The sequence below is a fragment of the Gadus chalcogrammus genome, chromosome 7 (genome assembly GCF_026213295.1).
Source record: "Gadus chalcogrammus isolate NIFS_2021 chromosome 7, NIFS_Gcha_1.0, whole genome shotgun sequence".
NCBI lineage: Eukaryota > Metazoa > Chordata > Actinopteri > Gadiformes > Gadidae > Gadus > Gadus chalcogrammus.
In genome coordinates this window covers 29,498,139-29,518,138 of record NC_079418.1, presented here as the reverse complement: position 1 = coordinate 29,518,138, position 20,000 = coordinate 29,498,139, and the positions used below count along the sequence as shown (strand labels likewise).

General features: G+C 49.5%; 1 protein-coding gene across 1 annotated transcript; it reads left to right on the top strand.

Moving 5' to 3' along the window:
* Positions 1–2,501: 2,501 nt before the first annotated feature.
* On the top strand, positions 2,502–12,164 carry LOC130386125 (FRAS1-related extracellular matrix protein 2-like). The gene is made up of 3 exons (XM_056594903.1): positions 2,502–7,646; positions 10,742–10,831; positions 12,127–12,164. The coding sequence occupies exons 1-3, from the start codon at positions 2,669–2,671 to the stop codon at positions 12,162–12,164; spliced, it is 5,106 nt and encodes a 1,701-aa protein (XP_056450878.1). The 5' UTR covers positions 2,502–2,668.
* The last annotated feature ends 7,836 nt before the right edge of the window (positions 12,165–20,000 follow it).

Below are 20,000 nucleotides of genomic sequence, written 5' to 3'. Positions count from 1 at the left end.
AAACAAACTGGGGAAATATTTCCATGATGGTGTTGTTACTGCTCGAAGTTAGGATGAAGGGAAAATTACAGTGGGAAGGGAAACCAAACGTCAACTAGAGATTGTGTGAAGGATTTTCGTCTGAAGCGGTCTCACAGTCTGCACACTGGTGAAGGAATGATACCATTCCACGGGTCTGGATACATGTATATAATATATATAGACCTGCCTAAGATCTTAAACACAGGCTCTGGGTTTGATCCCCAATGTCCAGTCTGACTGCAGGGATCCCTCGCCCAGATGGCCAGCTTATTAATGACATAGAATTAGCGCAAATACAAATATTTTGGATAAAACAATAAAAGGCTAAATAAAGTTAGAGTTCTTAAAGCTAGCTCATTTTCCCTGCGATACGTTCACCGTGTTCAATGTGTACGCATCTGTAGAAGAGTGGCCGTTGTGGACATGCTGCGGCTGACATTTCCCAAGATGTATCGCTTCACCGGGTTAAGGGGCGGAGGTTTGTTGCGCACCATCACCGCGGAGAGAGGTGGAGGTGGAGGTGGACACCGAAGCTAAGAGATACATCGAGCTAAAGGTCACAGCGGCGAGACGCCCGCGGAACAAGTGCTATTTCTGTGCCTCGCTATGAACAGCGCCTTGCCAGCAAAATGAACAAAATGTCATGTTCGTTAAGACTAACGGCGTCTTTCAGAGAGCCTACACTCTGTAACGAGTGTGTTCACTGCACTGCTGGGAAAGGAGTTGTATATTTTGGCTGCTGAAAGTTGTATTCAAATGAACCAGAACACCTCCGCCAGTCAACTCTGATTTGGGATGAGTAACGTCGTCAAACCCCTTTTGTGTTTTTTTTTTGTTGTCACCAGCAACTTGTTCCATTTAATTCCGGGTCCCAGATTATCTCAACGGATTGTGTTTGAAGGATGTGACGACTTTGACACATCCTCCCAGGCATTCATAAAAGTTGCATTAGTGCTCCCGTCAAGGTGTTAACACGCTTGTCCTTGATTCAGAAGCTATATTTGATAAGGACGTCATCTTTAAGGCCATAAAACAAGGCCGATGTATGAGCCTCTTTTACTTTTTCGGAAGAAAACAGGGGTAGTTTGGAGCCGGCTAGCGAATGGTGGGAACCATCATGGACCGGAGACCCAGGTGCTCGCACTCTGTGATCTTGCCTAATAAGGATCTTCTGAACGAAATAACAAGAAACAGCTTAGCCTGTAATCAACAAGTAGCCTGCTCTTATGTGCGAGCCGTTCAGAGTTGTGAACGGCAAAAACGGTTGATTCCACGGGGTCAAACGTTGTGTCCTCAGCCACTGTTGTTTAATATTGAATTGTTAAACCTATATTCTCTTATATCTAATCACAGGCAAGCGACATGTGAGCTAGCGCTATGAGAGTGAGGGTGTACTTCCGTTTCAGCAGGTTGCAGGTTTGTTGCCTACTGTCCCACAATTCTCCCCTTCTCTGTGTTTCATCTGAGACTTTACTTGAAAACAATAAATGCCGTTTATCTCTTCTGGAGACCTCAACTCTGGCCCCTTTGTTGCCTGTGGTGATGCGGTGAGGTTTTATTTTCGGCATACATCTTTACCATCTCGATTGATAACGGCAGGGTCATCGCTTCCAGGTCTACAGGGAGATTCATAAAAACAACTTTGGCTGGAGGGAAGGTCAGCGCTTTTTGTTATTATTGTCTCTCTATCTGATAAAAGCTATCTCTCTCTCTCTCTCTCTGGCTCTCCATTTCACTCTCCCCCTTTCTTTCTCTCACTCTCTCTTCTCTCTCTCTTCATCTCTCTCTCTCTCTCTCTCTCTCTCTCTCTCTCTCTCTTTCTTTCTCTCTCCATTTCACTCTCCCCCTTTCTTTCTCTCAGCTATCTCTTTCACTCTCTCTCTCTCTTCATCTCTCTCTCTCTCTCTCTCACACCTCTCTCCCTCGCTATCTCCCTCTCTCCAGCTTATTCTCTCTCCATTGCTTACACACACACACACACACACACACACACACACACACACACACACACACACACACACACACACACACACACACACACACACGCACGCACGCACGCACGCACACAACCATCTACACACATGCACTCGATTCAATCAGAATGACTGGATCCACTGTCCCGAAAGAACATGTTTATTGTTTGTTTACATTATTTTTCTTCTATTCAGTCCCCCCCCCCCCCCCCCCCCCCCCCCCACACACACACATCCGCCCTCCCTCTGTTCACTCTGTTTCCCGCTCTCTCTGTCCTTCTGCTTTACAGGCACGATCCTCAGTGTAATCAGCTGGATGTGAACGGTGATCGCGGACGGATGCTCAGACCCCACCTCTCCGAGAATGTCAGCGCAGCTATCCATTCACAAAGAGGCGGAGGAAACAAGCCTTTCAGGATGGGCCAATAAAGCACACAGAGGGGCGGGGGGGGATTCACGCCGGCTGGCAGTGCTTGAAGTTAAAACTCCTCGCTGTTTTAGCTGAGTTGCCCATGTCGCCTCCCAGACTAACGCTCGTACCGGAGTCCTCTCCTGGACATGTTGTGACTCCGCTCGCAGTGGATGCTGTGTTTTAGAAGCGGACTTTTTAATCATCACTCGGATATTATAGTGACTGTTTCGGGTCGTTTTAGGGGGAACCATCCGCTGCCACGATGCTCTACTATGGACTTCTCCTGTGTTTTTGTGGCACAGGTATTGTTTGGTCGCAGCCGGACAGCTCGGGATTATCTTATGCACTGAGGTCTGAACTGTCAGAAGATACGATTTTGGTCGCCAATAACGAAGTACGAGTGCCTTTCGGGAGAACTGTGTTCATTGACCCCGTAAACGATCTGGTTATTCAGACCGAGCCTGGCGATCAGTGCAGCATCACAGTTCTGGATAACGACCCGCTGTCACAGAGACCCGGGCAACTCTCTCCCAAAAAGTTTCCGTGTGATTTCGGTCCTAACGACGTGAACTACTCTCACTTCGGGTCGAGGAGCCCTGCTAAGGACCGGGTGAGGCTGCAATTGAGGTACGACACGCAAACAGAGACCGTTATCATCCCGTTCATGATGGAAATAGAGGTGATCTTTACGCAGCTAGAATTGCTCACCAAAAACATGCCTCTGACTGTTGATAATTTCAAAGGGATAAGTAACCCGATTGACAAAAAGGTGTTAGAATTCACATATGACAGAGTGTCTCACAGATGCGAGGTGACCTCTCTGTCCAGTGGCAGTGAGCTACCCAGATATGGAAAACTCATCGACGGGGGGAAACTTGCGAACATGATGGACTGTGATGAATTCACCCAGGCTGACATTCGCTACGAGCACACGTTCAACCGTAAATCCCCAAATAGAGATTATGCTCCCATGGTGGTGGGACTGCACGACACGGAAGGCAATTTAGTCAAACAAGAATATTTCCATCTGATGATTCGCATCAGAGAGGGAGAGGAGAACACGCCGCCAAAGCCGAGCTTCGTGTCCATGATGATGATGGAAGTGAGCCAATTTGTTCTGACAGCTCTCACCCCTGACATGATTGCTGCTGAAGACGCTGAGTCAGACCCGGACGAGCTCATATTCAACATCACCTCTCCCCTCTCGTACGAAGAGGGCTACATAGTCAGCACCGATGACAGAAACCTCCCAATCACGTCTTTCTACCAGAGAGATTTGATGGAGCTCAAAATAGCGTACAAACCCCCCAGCCTCGACTCAGACACCGAGAGGATCTTTCAGCTGGAGTTCGAGGTGGTGGACACAGACGGGGCCCTCTCAGACCCGTTCGCCTTCATGATCGTCGTGAAACCTATGAACTCCATGGCGCCCGTGGTGACCCGCAACACCGGCCAGCTGCTGTACGAGGGCCAGTCCCGGCCGCTCTTCACGTCCAAGAACCTGGAGATCAGCGACGAGGACAACCTGGACGGAGTGCGCATCACCGTGGTCGACGGGCTGCGCCACGGCGACCTCAGGGTGCTGGGCCTCCAGCGGAAGTTCTTCACGCCGTCCGACCTGACCTCGGGGCTGGTGGTGTACCAGCACGACGGCAGCGACACCTACAGCGACAACATCATCTTCAAGATGTCCGACGGCAAGAACGAGGTGGAGTTCCTCTTCCCCATCACGGTGGTTCCCACCGACGACGAGCCGCCCATCATCAACGCCAACACGGGCCTGGTGCTGTTTAAGAACCAGATGATGCCCATCTCCACGCCCACGCTCAGCGCGGCCGACATCGACTCGGAGGACTCCACCATCAGGTTCACCGTCGTCCCTCCGCTGTCCGCCATCGGCGTGGTGCTCCTGAGGCAGTCGGACGCGCCCGCGGACCCGTCCTCCTGGAGGTTCAACGCGGAGGACGAGGTCTACGAGAAGGAGGTGACGCAGTGGCAGCAGAAGGACATCACGGACGGGAAGGTGTTCTACAAGCACACGGGCCCCCACGCCACGGACACGGTGACGGATCAGTTTGTGTTCACCGTTCAGGACGACAACGACCCGCCGAACGAGTCGGGGCCGAGCACGTTCATCGTTCGGGTGTTACCCATCGATGACGTCCCCCCCGAGATGTTCCCCGGCACCACCTTGCAGATGACCGTTCACGAGTACCAGCTCACCGCGTTCCACAAGGACGTCCTCCGATACACCGACTTAGACTCGGAGGACCGCGATCTCAAATACGTCGTGGTCCAGCCCCCCACCGACATGGACGAGAACCACCCGGTCGTGTTCGGAACCCTGGTCCTGACGGACAGCCCCGATCGGGAGGTCACCGAGTTCACCCAAGCCCAAATAAACCACCACAAGATCTCCTACAGCCCCCCCGACGTGGAGCTTGGCATCACGACCCATGTAGTGCAGTTCAGCTACTCTGTAGAAGACACGGCCGGCAATAGTGTGGAGGGCATCTTCATCATCTTCCTCCAGCCGGTCAACAACAAACCCCCTCAGATTACCAACACCGGCTTCTCTGTGTTTGAGCGGGGCGTGCACATCTTGTCCGCCGCGGAGCTGGACTGCGAGGACCCTGACACCGACAGTAAGAAGATCACTTTCAACCTCAGCCAGGCGCCTAAACACGGCCAGGTCCAGCTGGCCTTCACCGACCTCGGCAAAGGGCAGGCCTTCAACCTGGAGGACATCTCCGAGGGTAGGCTGTCCTACATTCAGAACGGAGACGAGACGGTGAGCGACGAGTTCCTGCTGGACGTCAGCGACGGCATCCACGTCGTCACGGTGACGGTGCGCGTCGGGGTGAAGCCCGTGGACGACGAGACCCCCACCCTCAGCCTCCCCGTGGGGACCGTCGGGTCCCACGTGGACGTGTTGGAAAACGGCGCCACGGAAATCACCACCAACGTCATCCAAGGCAGCGACGTGGACACCGACGACCTCCAGCTGACCTTCATCGTGGAAGACCCGCCCACCATGGGGGAGGTACTGGTCAAGGGCGTGCCCGCCTCCAGGTTCACACAGGCCGACATAATCAACGGCTTTGTGGTGTACGCTCACACCGGCGGCGAGATAGGGGTCGCGTCTCTTCAGGACGGCTTCAATCTGAGTCTCACCGATATGTCCGAGGAGTGGACCGTAGGCGGGAATCGGATCGACGGAGTTCGCGTCACCATAACTATTCTCCCGGTGGACAACCAGGCCCCCAGAGTAGACGTCGTGCTTGAGTTCAGCGTCATTGAAGGCGAGAAGTACAACATCGGGCCTCAGTATTTGGACGCTGATGACAACGACACCCCCTCTGAAGACATCCTGTGCACCATCATCGTCCAACCCACTGCTGGGTACGTGGAAAACATCTCTCCTGCCCCAGGCTCAGAGAAGTCTAGGACAGGAACAGCTGTTAGTGCTTTCACCATCCGGGACGTGAGAGAAGGGAACATCTACTTTGTCCAAAGTATTCACAAAGGAGTCGAGCCCGTAGAGGACCGATTCACGTTCAGATGCTCCGATGGCGTTCAGTTTTCCGAGACCTTGTTCTTCCCCATTGTGATAATCCCCACCAATGACGAGAAGCCTGAGATTTTCACACGGGAAATTGTAGTCATGGAAGGGATGAATATTATTATAGACACACCACTTCTGAACGGAGCCGACGCCGACATTCCACCTGAAGATCTGACGTTCATCATTTCTAAACCTCCCAAACACGGGGCAATTCTGAACCAATTATCCACAGGCTCTTTCTTGGTGAGCAACTTCACTCTGGAGCAGATTAGGGAAGCTTCGAGTATCATTTATGAGCACGACGACTCTGAAACAGTCGAGGACAGCTTTGAAGTGATTCTCAGTGACGGAAAATATTCTGTGCAGAAAACAGTGTTGGTTTTGATCATCGCCGTCGACGACGAAACCCCAAGAATGGTGATTAATGATGGCCTGGAGGTAGAAATAGGGGAGTCGAAAGAGATCAACAACAAACTTCTTAAGGCTACAGATCTAGATTCAGATGATAGCACACTCACTTATATCATTCGGTTTGGACCCGGTCAGGGCCTTCTACAGAGGACCACGCCTTCCGGTGCGCTAGAGAACATAACGCTGGGAATGAACTTCACCCAGGCCGAGGTCGACGAAGGGTCAATCGCCTACATGCACAACGGTCAGGAGGGCATACGGGACCTGGTCAAATTCGACGTCACAGACGGCATGAACCCACTGATCGACCGGTACTTCTACGTCACCGTCGGCAGCATAGACATGGTCTTCCCTGACGTGATCAGCAAAGGGGTTTCCCTCAAAGAAGGGGGCCGAGTGATGCTGACCACAGACCTTCTGAGCACCACCGATCTCAACAGCCCTGACGAGCACCTGGTCTTCACCATCACCAGGGCCCCAGTGAGGGGCCATTTAGAGTGTACGGACACACCTGGGATGCCCATTGCGTCGTTCACTCAGCTCCAACTGGCCGGGAGTAAGATCTATTACCTCCACACCTCTGACGACGAGGTCAAAATGGACAGTTTTGAATTCGAGGTCACCGACGGGTTTAACCCGGTGTTCAGAACCTTCCGAGTGTCCATCGTCGACGTGGACAACAAGAAACCGGTCTTAACGATTAATAATCTGCTGGTCACCGAGGGAGAGAGTAAGCTCATCACGCCCTTTGAGCTCAACGTAGAGGACCAGGACACGGCGGAGAAGATGCTGAAGTTCTCCGTCACTCAGCACCCGGTTCACGGGAAATTGCTCTACAACGGATCGACGCCTGTCACCAGCTTCACCAAGCAGGACCTCAACGAAAACCTCATCAGCTACAAACACGACAAGCACGACAAGTCGCCGGAAGACTCGTTCTCCTTCACCATCACGGACGGCACTCACTCGGACTTCTACGTGTTCCCCAACACCGTGTTCGAGACCCGCCGCCCTCAAACCATGCAGATCGCCATCCTGTCGTTGGACAACGGCGTCCCCCAGATGGTTGTGAACAGAGGGGCGCCCACCCTCGTGACGGTGTCCACGGGTCATTTGGGCTACACCCTCAGCTCCAAGGTGCTGAAGGCGGAGGACCTAGACAGCGAGCCGGCCTCCCTGATGTTCCACATCACCACCCGGCCCCTGCACGGTGACATCATCCACGTGGGACGCGGGAACGACTCCCTCAGCATGTTCAGCCAAGGTAAAACGTTTTATCTAAAGTGTAATGAAATTATGCTTTTTATGACGTCAAATAATATTTGAGTATCACATTTTTCAACATGAGACCGGATTTTTGATCATTCATGTCTTTTGGGATGTTTGTTTATTTCCTAACATCTGTTTGTACTTGTTACTACTGTTTTTCGGTTGTGCCTGGATATAATGTTAGACACACTTCTGCGTTTAGTCTGCAGCGGGGAAACTAGTATAAATATATATTATACTACTTCTTATTTACACTACGAAAACAGTCAGTCGATAACATCATGCCCACAATCCCTCCGTTGACTTTATTATCGTTAAAACCGCATACATCACCCCAACACACAATCCAGAGAAAACAGTGCAGTCTCAACCCTCCCTGAACCCTACCGCCTGCGGTGGTTTCAACGCACAATGAGGACGACCTCGCCATATGGAGGACATGAATCACCCCGTCTTTGACAACCCCTGGCTTGGATATGTTAATAGTTAATTCATGGGCCTGATTTAGACGTGCCTTGATCATCAAATCATAATTAACGTGCGGAAGCACGGGGTCGGACTCGCCGCGTCACGTAAATGGCTTATGGAGGTTTTAGGATGAATAATTTACAGCCGCGGCTCTGCGAGGGGAGAGGTTCCCCCTTCGGGCCGCGGTACAGCGGTTTGTTAAATGAAGCGTGGCGCCTGAGCAGAGGGATCAAGCGGGAAAGGTCAGGCGCCGTGCAGGCAGTGACAAGGCGCCGTCGGAGCACACCGACCGTCTTGACGTTTTATTCGCCATCGATCCGTCTCCCCGACGTCCACTGTTTCGCTGTGCGTCCGGATATGATTTGAGCCGACGCGGGACATGCTTCCAACACGCGTCACGCAGCGTGTTTGAGGGCAGTGAGAATAAAAAGGCGAGCGTTCAATTAGTGTCTGTGCTATGCTCCTGTGATCTATTGAGTGTAATAGGGGGCTGATCAATAAGGCTGCTGGGCTGTTGGATTCAGGCTGAGGAACGTAGTGCAATTACCGTTGGGGTGCTCCTGTGAACCGCTCTGAGCTGGTGTACAATCCATTGGATTTGTGCAGAAGGGAAAGACAGAAAAGCAGGTTCTGGTGATGGGTTAAGGGCAGAGACTGAGTGCCCGCCCTGAGAGAGGACCCAGTGGAGAGCAGTGTGTGTGTGTGTGTGTGTGTGTGTGTGTGTGTGTGTGTGATATAGCGCAATGAGCCGTAAAGAGGTAGGGCGAGAGGTTGAGTGGGGGTTAGCCGCGCTGAAGGAAGAGAGCGAGGAAGAAAAAGAACCAGTCTCCAACCACCCAGTTATTTAGCCATATAGCCGCCACTAAGCCCCTGGCACTCTTAGTTCTAAGGGCAGAATTTTGGAAAGTCTTGTAAGATAGAGACAGGGAAAGAGAGAGAGGGAGAGAGGGAGAGGGGAATAAGATTGAACAGTTAGAGAGAGAGAGAGAGAGAGAGAGAGAGAGAGAGAGAGAGAGAGAGGAGTGAAAGACAGAAGGAGACTGAACAGTAAGGAAGAGAGAGGAGGGAGACAAAGAGAGGGACGGGGAGAGTGACACACACACAGAGAGAGAGAGACGGAGAGAGAGAGGGGGAGAGAAGAGGGAGAAAGAGAGAGAGAGATGGAAAGCAAGCATGCTCGTCAGAGAACGCAGCCGAGTGAAAGAGACTATCCCTCAGTCTGTATTTACACATCCGATTTCCAGGGCAGGTCCCGTGTGGCTTCTCCTTTAAATATTTGATGATGAAAGTGCCCCCACAGCTCACCCTGTTGACTCCCTCTGCCATTGTCTTCTCTCCCTATACCACGTGCCCCAATTCATTTTCCAATGTTGATTCCTTGTTACCATTTCTTTAATGTGAACACACTCGGTTTCAATCCAGTGTTCAAACACAGCTCACATTTCTAACCCTGTCACAAAAAATGAAAGACCTTCATGTCAGAATTGCAAGTCTGATTTCAAACCACAAAACTGCTCAATCGCATCGCCACATAAACCTGTTATTTATATACAAATATAGTACAGGGCAGATAATCCTGGTAGGATATTTTGTTAATCCCTCCGTAATTTTCCATTCTAATGATCGGTAAATGTGTGGCAAGTTGTGTTCACGGCTTTGGGGCTCGGCTGAACAAGGGATGGTGTTTACTGTTGTAGGAGTCTGTCAGCCGCTGGTTCGGAGCCACTCAGGGACCGGGCCTTTCATGTGTCTATGGCTTCCGCTACACTGTAATAAACTATCCCGGAGCCTGATGGAAAAGGATAAACACAGCTCTGTAATTCAAACAGAAGTCAAGGACAGGAAAAACAGCTGCCAATGCAGGTGCACCCCCTGCTTAGAATCCTGTTTTTAACATTCCTGGTTGCCCGTGTGTTATTTTGACGATCCTTCGTCACCTGGTGGTTAAAAGACTTCCTGGCAGGCGACCACACAGGGTTTGGGAGGTCTTCACCATTTTCTGATGGCCTCTACAGCTTCAGTCGTCTAGGATTAGCAGCAGGGCGTGTATGAAGTTCGCTCTCTCCCGGTTTAGGGTGTATGACTGTCTGTCTCTCTCGTGGTTATTAAGAGGGGGTCGAAGGTGCTGAGGGTTGATAAGGAAGTTGAGTCAGAGTGTGATTGTGGACGGACACCCCCGCTGGCCCACTTGTGCTGTGGTTTCAACGTTATGCTGACAGACAGGCATGCCTGCGAGGCCCTTGAAGTGTGGGGAGAATAAAGGGATATATTTGAGCACAGCTTGAGTGTTCACACGCAGGATTCTTGCTTAACATTTCAAAGAAATGCGTGCTTTAATGTGCGCCGTCTGATTGAGGTGTTATTTTTACTTGGATTGAATGATTCGAACAGGCCGATCGTTTCAATAATATATAAATAGTCAAATGTGCAGGTATTACAAAAGAGATTTTAGTCGATTGCTTCATGAATATGAATATATAAGTATCCCGTAGTGGTTAATTAGGGGTTAGGATTCATGTCTGTATTTGTTGTTTGGGCGGGGGGCGTTCCGTTACGTTGTCGTCCCATTTCACCAGCGCTGTTCACCGGTTCTAACGATATGATTCTGGGTTCTCCTTTCAGCCGACATCGACGAGCTGCAGGTGTGCTACGTGCTGCGTCCCCAGGAGAACGTCACCTCGGACCACTTCATGTTCTCCGTCCAGGACGACGGTAGGACAGCGCCTGCTCATTCAACTCAAACTGTGCAAAAATCAGAGTCGGTATTTTACTGGGAAATATGAGCAAACAGGCGTTCCTTTGTCGGGCCGAAACAAAAAACATAACAAACAGGGCAAATTTAAAATCGTAGAGAAGACATGAAGGTACTGCTGGTAACAGGCGTGATGCTAGCCACAAGCAAGCTGTTGTTGTTATTATTAATAAACCTGACATCAAACGACCTGTGTAATATGCCAAGTCTTCATCCATTTTCATCCCCATTATCGCTGGTAAATCTCTACCAAACAAACCTTTTTTTAGTTCGTCCCCAGAGACAAAATAATTACCGGTAGCACGGCTGCCAGAGTAGCAGTCATTTGCAGCTGTAACGTTCGCATCATGGGACGTGTAGAACTAATGGCTTTGATGAGTCCCCCCCCAAAAAAACGCTCTCTTGCTCGATTCCGTGCAAAAAAAAGATAAATGAGAGCACTGCTTTCTCAGGATAGAGTCACCAGGATGTGATGTCATCTAGGGAAAGAAAATGGGTCGGTGTTCAAAGTCACTTTTGAATACATTTATTTTTCTTCGTCTTCTGCCAAGGATCGATGTGTTCCGCGAACGCCGTCTTCATCAATAGTTTTTTTTCCTTCACTCCAACCTCTTTTTTGCTTCGTTTCATCTCACTGTCAGACTTCTATATTGTCAAGGAAAGACGGAGCCGCGTTATAGGACAGCACGGCGCTCTTACTTAGCCGCTCGGCGTGAAAGCTAATGGTTCTCGGGAATAAGTACTTGATCCATTTAACAAAGCTCTGCCACCTTGACGCGCTAATGCACCGCCGCAGGCGCTGTTTCGGAAGCCCGGGAAAAACAGACCAGATTTGGACAGCCATTTGTCCGTGGGGGGGGGGGCGCCTGCCTGCCGGCCTCATAGGGTTACGTGACGTGTTGAATTGAACGATGTTATCTCAGGTAAAGGTTTAAGATGCCCTGAAAAACCTCTCTCTAAATTCACGCTGCTGGCTCTCCCGGCCCACTGTTTTGTTTGTGAGACAGACAAGGCCACAGGCGCCTCGGCGGGGTTCGAACAAAAACAAAGGCTGAGTGTCTTGTCCTGCATTGGGCCACGCTGTCAATCACGCCCACCCCTTTGTTCGCTTAAGGCTCAATTAGCATGAACAGGGTCTTTCCGGCGGTCGACGGGATCATTCCCCGTAGCCTACGCCACGAATCTGCCAGTTCTTGTCTTCCCATTGCACAGACTGCGAGTATCTCTGTTGTCCTAAGTGACTTGGCTGCTCCAGTTCTGGGGCCCGGTTCAGAGAAGCAGTGTTTTTTTTGATGCAAATAGAACACTGAGACGGTTCAGGGTGGACGCCTGTCCTGATGGATGGAGTCTCTGAGCGGCAGCGGCGGATCCAGAAGCATGAGCGTCTTTTGTGGAAGATTATTTAATGCTTACCGGCTCAGTTGCTGATCGTATAGATTACAATGTGTGAATGTATCTGTGTGGAGGAGAGAGAGAGAGAGATTGAGAGAGATTGAGAGAGAGAGAGAGAGAGAGAGAGAGAGAGAGAGACTGAACAGTGAGGAAGAGAGGGAGAGAATGAGTGAAAGAGGGAGATACTGAAAGTGAGAGAGAGAAGGACAATGTGTGTGTGCGTGTGTGTATAGATATATAGATATATACAGTATATATATATATATATATATATATATATATATAATGTGCGGATATTATGTGACTGTGTGAGGGAGAAAGTGGAAGAGAGAGAGAGGGAGAGGGAAACTGTTTTGTTGTAAGCGAGGCAGAGCTCTCTATTTTCTTTATATGCTCTGTTTTATCTGACACATATTTTGATGTGGTTGTGTTTTGTATGTCTGGTCTTTATCCCACCATGCACCATAACAAAGTCCTTGTATGTGAAAGAGTACCTGGCAATACAAGTCTGATGCCGAGGGGTGAGGAAAGGAGAAGCTGAAGGGGGGGGGGGGGGGGGGAGTGATGTGTGTGAAACACTTTGGGTGTTATCCAACAGGCAGTTTGAGCAGCAGAGACAAAGATTGTCTCTGTGGAAGTGTCACTATCTGTAAGAAGCCTAAAATACTTCTGTTTAAAACCCAGCGTTATGCCACTTCTGCCTGTACCAAAAAAACCACAACATCAAATCCTGCAGCTCTGGGGATTTAACAGCGCCGTAGAACGGGTTCTGTGCTCTGTCTCATCTGCTTCGCGATCCACAGAGAATAGCTTAATAGTGATAGCACAACAGTGAATCATTACCTTGAAAAGAAGTCCAGTACGAAAAGTTTGAATTATGAATTGTGTGGTTAGAGGTGTTCTGAGGTTAGCTCACCAAAGCGAACATTTCAGCTTTGACTGAAGAAAGTTGTTGTGGTAATGGTGGTTGTTATTTATGTCTTTATCTCTCCACGCCAGCTTTGAGTACTGGCTTTTACATAACTGATGTAAAAAATAACAATGGAATCACTTTATAATAATGTTCAGTCAGAAGTCATTAATAAGCGATTAGTTAATGATGAACTAGTGTAAGCCTCCAGTTAATGATGACCTAATTGAAAAAACGGAATAACACTTTTGTAGATGATTATTCATTTCTATGTTAAAGGAAACTAATTTCTCCGCCAGCTGTGATGTTGATCAGCCATTACAAGCTCTGTCAAAATTGACCCTCCACTGTCACCACGAGTTGGTTTGTCCAACCAGATGTATGATGGATAGATCAGCCTTCCATTTGGTAAAAATCCGAGGGTGCAGCTGGCAAATCGATTGATCACACATCTGGGTGGACACTTTCACTCGTGATGTGAGAGGGTAGATCATGTCATGGCTTGAAATGATTTATCAAGATCACACCTAGTGGTAAAATAGGGTTCCTCAATAGCAATTATCCATCATCTAAGTTGTATAGTAATGTGTTGTTAATGATTACTTCATTGTTAACTAAAGGCTGATAAATCAATACTTGATTGATGATAAGTTATTCATTAACATAAGGCAACTTGTAAATGACGTCACGGTGTAATGACATCCCAGCAGTTATATCATAATTTCCTCTGATAAACATTAAGCATACCTGGTAATATGCCGGAGAAATGTTCACGTGAGTCGCCGACAGCGGCTGTGATCGTGCCGTGTACTCGCTGATATTCCCTACTACAGGTCATGCACGCGATTGTGTGGCTCGGAGGACAAAAGCAGGAATCTGCGCCGAGTCCACCATAAAACACGTTCACTCGCCTCACGCTGGTTTTTCGAGCGTAGCTCAGCACGCCTCCGTGAGGCCACCTGCTCGCACGCGGTCTCCCGCACGCCGGAGGGAGCCTTCTGCCGCAAGCCAACCAGAGTGTCAGGCCCCGGGGCCAGAGGGAAGCGTTTGATATTTCAGCCGCCAGGCGCTGCCTGCGGTAATGAAAGGCCCTGAGCGTGAGGATCGGTCCAGAGCTCGCAGGCAGCCACTGGTGATTACATGAGCCTATTACAGGCTTGTAAGCAAGCAAGTGGCGGGGGGGGGGGGGGGGGGAGGGGAGAGGAGTGGGAGGGAAGATGGCAGCCCCTTGGTCACACCATAGCCAGGTGGAATTGCTGGTGTTAACCTGTCATGGCACAGGGCAGAAACCCGTCTGTTTCCCGGGCTGGTCGCCGGTGGGAATGAATGACATACAGCCCATCTTTGCTCAGCGCTTGCCTTTTTTTGATTCGGGTGCCTCGCAGGCTGAGATTGATACGGCTGCCCTTTGACTCCCGCTCACCTTAGAGTTGGCCCCCGGTTGCCGTAGCAGGAACTGGAGGTAGCAGGTTGGAGGTTTTTGGTGTGGTAAAGCTTTTCAGCCCGTACTGCTGACTGACTGGGAGGGGCGCTTTGTCCCCTCTGAAAAGACGTAAATCAGGAGGTTCGGGCGGTCAACGTTGACGTCTTACTTGTCTAGTTGTTCAAAATGGCCGTCAATGTTTGCACCAACAGAATAAACCTTGCCCTTTGACTTCCTTTCCCCTCCTCCTTTCCTCGTCGTCTTTGTCTGCGTCTGTGAGTTTGGTTTAAACCTCACAACCCCTTTTGTTACACTTCACCCCCCCCCACACACACACACATCACTCTGCTCGTCTGCAGTTCCTGACATGCTAGTGTGCTCGCTCACAACAAAACGTACCCCTTCAAATATCTCCCCCGGGGGGATACTTTGCCCAAATCGTAACTGGCTTCCAAACTGATTCAATACCCCCAGCGAGGTAATGTGCCTCTTTGTCGTCTGCGAAAGCGCCTCCATTGAAAGTTTAAACGGAACGGGTGGCCTTGCACGGTGCGCTTTACTTTCTTTGCTCTTTCCACTTCCACTTTATTGGGAGAAAGGTGAAGAGACTGTTGTGACAAAGACTGTTTTCTTTCATTCAGCTGTGTATCTGTGTAGATGTGTGTGTGTGTGTGTGTGTGTGTGTGTGTGTGTGTGTGTGTGTGTGTGTGTGTGTGTGTGTGTGTGTGTGTGTGTGTGTGTGTGTGTGTGTGTGTGTGTGTGTGTGTGTGTGTGTGTGCATTCGTCTGAGTGTGTGATTGAGTGTGTGATTTTGTGTGTGCGTGCACTCCTCTGAGTGCGTGCGTGTGGGATTTTGTGTGTTTGTGTATGTGTGCGCACTAGTCTGGGTGCATACGTGTGGGATTTTGTGTGTGTGTGCACTCTTCTGAGTGTGTGCGTGTGTGATTCTGTCTGTGTGTGTGTGTGGGGATGTGTGACTGTGTGGGCCTTCGTGCTTCCCTTTGTGATTGTGTGTGTGTGTGTGCTTGTTTGTCTGCATGTGTGCGTGTGTGTACGTGTGTGCGTGTGTGTGTGTGTGTCTGTGTGCGTGCGTGTGTGATTGTGTGCAGGCCCACTGGAAGCTCTGATTCATGTCTGCTTTCGTTCTCTTTCTCCATTGCCAGAACCCCACTTTTCTTCAAACACGACCTTGTTCACAATTTATCACATCGACCCAACGGACAGAAATCTGCATGTGAGACGCCGGTCGTCATGACCACATGATCCTGATGGATCCAGCCGCGACGGCACAATTAAACACTTGAACCGACGGACCTCAGGAATGGGTTCAGGGAGACACACTCAAGTGTGACCCCTGTCCTGACTTGAAACGCATTAGCGGCAAAGTGTTGATTTTGAAGCCCACCCCCACCCCCCCCCCCCCCCAGCTATCACTTTGTGATATCTCGCTGCCCGAGGGCTGCAGTTGACAGACCGGACGTGTCCCCTAAAAAAACCCCAGGAGCGAGCCCGCACTCGCTGTTTCCATGGTTACCGATTGGCCTTGTTAACCCCTGTGACCCCTATTGTTCACCTGCCAAAACAAAGTTTGCCTTTCCAGACGCGCGCGCACACTGGCTCACACACACGTGCGCTTAGAGCCGTTGTTTCGCCCGAACCTGATCTCCAGCTCTCTCTCTCACACTCTCTCAGTGACTCTCAAGCTCTCTCTCTCTCTCTCTCTCTCTCTCTCTCTCTCTCTCTCTCTCTCTCTCTCTCTCTCTCTCTCTCTCTCTCTCTCTCTCTCTCTCTCTCTCTCTCTCTCTCTCTCTCTCTTTATCTCTCTCTCCCTTTCTATCTCTGTCTATTTGTCCGTCTCTCTGTCTGTCAGTCTGTCTGTCTCTTGCTCTCTCTCTCTCTCTCTCTCTCTCTCTCTCTCTCTCTCTCTCTCTCTCTCTCTCTCGCACCCTCTCTCTCTCCACTTCTCCCACTCTCTCTGTGATCCATTTCCCACTAGAGGTGAGATCCTAGCGTTCTAACCAGGCCTTTTTGATATGTCGGGCGTGTGTCGGAATATCGCATGCGAATTCCACTTCGGTGTCAAGGCTTAAGGATTAGGGTGGAAATGTAGCATTCATCATCATCCCCTCATTGTTGCGTTTCTGTGTGTGTGTGTGTGTGTGTGTGTGTGTGTGTGTGTGTGTGTGTGTGTGTGTGTGTGTGTGTGTGTGTGTGTGTGTGTGTGTGTGTGTGTGTGTGTGTGGGTATTAATGTGGGAATATGCTCCACTGATTCAAAGCATATTGACAATGACAATGGGATTCTTATCAGCATTATGATGGAGAGATGAAAGAAAGGAAGCGAGTGAGGAAGGAAGGTAGGAAAGGAAGAGAGATTGATAGGTGTAAAGATAAAATGCCCTAATGGCAGGGAACAGAGAGTGTTAACACTAATATGTTTATTTTAGTCCTTTGCCTCAGAGATAAGATGTGTATGTCTATTCAATATATATTTTTTGGGGTGTTTTAGACGTGTTTTCTATGTAAATTGGTTTCGTCCAATTAGATACTGTGTTCTCTGTTAAAAAGATGTTATATGAGTGTGAAGTCTATCTTAATTTACATTCTGAACAAAAGAGACACATGTCGGCAGGTCCCCTGAGTCGAGGTTAATCGCAGTTAGCCGCAGTGACTCTGCCTTTGTCTTTTCCTACTTTTTATACCTTTTCTTTTTTATTCCTTTTTTAAACCGTGCACCAGTTCAGTCGTGTTTCACTCTCCGCTATAACTTACCCCGTTTAGGGAAATGAGGTCGGCCCCTTTTAACCTGATTTTGTCAAGTGAATTCCAGCAACGCAAATCATACTTTTGCTCAACTTATTTTTAACCAAAGTTTAGATTTGAAAGGAAAAGCGAGAGAATGAACGAGTTATGATCACGACTACAGCGATCGATTGACTCGGTCTCAGTGAGGGTGCGGAAGAAAAATCAGGGAAGGGGAGAAATTTAGGAAAGAAAATAAATCATATGTTATTACTTCAATAACATCCGAGAGGTCTTGGTTTAGACGCCAGTCCCAGAAGTTTCCTCCCTGTGACCTTTGCAGAAGGTATAGAAGTCATCTGTCACTTCGGCATTACACGCGCGTCAGGAGGGAGTCCAGGTGAGCGCAACGGCGTGCGATCGCTCTCACTCTCCGTGTGAACTCATTGAAATTCTGGAGCAGAAGAGCAATTCCTTTAAGAGAGTTATCATTCACCTGAGACCTGAGAGTATCTGTGTGGGGGAGAGAGAGAGAGAGAGAGAGAGAGAGAGAGAGAGAGAGAGAGAGAGAGAGAGAGAGAGAGAGAGAGAGAGAGAGAGAGAGAGAGAGAGAGAGAGAGAGAGAGAGAGAGAGAGAGAGAGAGAGAGAGAGAGAGAGAGAGAGAGAGGCATGCAGACCTACACATACACGCACACATACATACACACATACACTCACATACATACACAAACAAACATATACACACACACGCACAGACAAATACGCTGGTGCACACACACACACACACACACACACACACACACACACACACACACACACACACAATAAACCATACCTACAGACATACAGCGGTGCGGACAGAAAGATAGACAGGCATACGGACAGAAACGTATCCACACCCACGCTCACACACCCAAAGAGTGTGCTGCAGTGTGCTTGTGCGTACTCTTTGATATGAGCGCGTGTGTGTCCGTGCGTTTCGACGTGCGCGCGCGAATGTGTGCGTCTTTGCTGCTTTTGATGTGCGTGTGTGTGTGTGTGTGCGTGTCTGTTTTGATCTCTTTAAGCAGCCACCATATCCATGTCCTGGAGTCACCGCCAGCGGCTGTGCCCTGGGTGTGGGCGGGGGGGGGGATTGATGGTGGTGGTGGTGGTGGTGGTGGGGGGAGGTGGCGTTGGAGGCGGGCGGTGCGGTTGGTTTGGGCGGTGGGGTTGGGGGCGGTGGTGGTGATGATGGTGATGGTGTTGACGGTATTAGAGGTGGTGGTGATGGTGTTAGTAGGGATGGTGTTGACTGTATTAGAGGTGGTGGTGATGGCAGGGGCGGATTTAGCCATTTTGGGGCCCTAGGCAAAATATAGACATGGGGCCCTCATTTTTGAAACACGTACACAAAACAAATAACCATCCCAATACTCTTAGAATCGCAATGAACCCATAGTGCACTGCCACTCAACTCTCCACAGTAAAATCAGTTTCAGATATATTTTTTTTTTTTCAGTTTTTTTTTTTTTTTTTTTTGGTTGGGGCCCTAGGCACTTGCCTAGGTTTGCCTTATGGCAGATCCGCCACTGGGTGATGGTGTTAGTGGTGGTGGTGGTGACTGTATTAGAGATAGTGGTTACGGTGTTAGAGGTGGTGGTGTTAGTGGTGGTGGTGGTGATGGTGTTAGTAGAGGTGGTGGTGACTGTGTTAGAGGTGGTGGTGATGGTGTTAGTAGGGATGGTGTTGACTGTATTAGAGGTGGTGGTGATGGTGTTAGAAGTGGTGGTGTTGACTGTATTAGAGATAGTGGTTACGGTGTTAGAAGTGGTGGTGTTGACTGTATTAGAGATAGTGGTTACGGTGTTAGAGGTGGTGGTGTTGACTGTATTAGAGATAGTGGTTACGGTGTTAGAGGTGGTGGTGTTGACTGCATTAGCGGTGGTGGTGATGGTGTTAGTAGAGGTGGTGGTGACTGTATTAGAGGTGGTGGTGACGGTGTTAGTAGAGGTGGTGGAGACTGTATTATGTCGGTGGCGGGCGGGTCACACTCTGTGTACACATCAGTGGGAAATGTACCTGCGGTAATCGGCTTCATCACGCAGACTTCAAAGCGGCGCTCGTCCTCTGCCTCAGACGCCACTTTAGTACGCAGCCTTCAGACGGCGGCTCGGTCTCTGGGGGGCCGTGGCGCCACTGTCTGGGGCTCCACGGCCGCCCAAGAAAACACAACAACACCCGCCCCTCCTTCGCTACCTGCGTCCCAGAAAGGCGTCCCTTCCGCCTGATGCGACGCGTTCTCAGCACCTGTGTTCGAGCGGGTTCCCTCCAGGTCATTTGACCTCGTTGTATAAAGAAGCTGTGTTTTGGAAACCTTCTGAGGGGGAAATCGTTTCACAATCGTGGCTTTGCTAACACTTTACGACATACTGTGTGTATTCATCCCTAAATAAGCAGCAGTAAGCAGAGTTACAACCAGTAACATACACATAACCAGTAATGTATATTTGATATATAATATATTTATATAAGGCCTAAAAAAAGAAAAAGTTTGGTTCCTGTTGGTTGTCAGTTGAGGTCATGGGTAGGTAGGGAATTTATTTTATTTTTATTTTATTTTTTCCAGCGGCAGCAAATGATAGGAAGGTTGTTTTCATTTAAAAACGAGAAAATTTGCTCA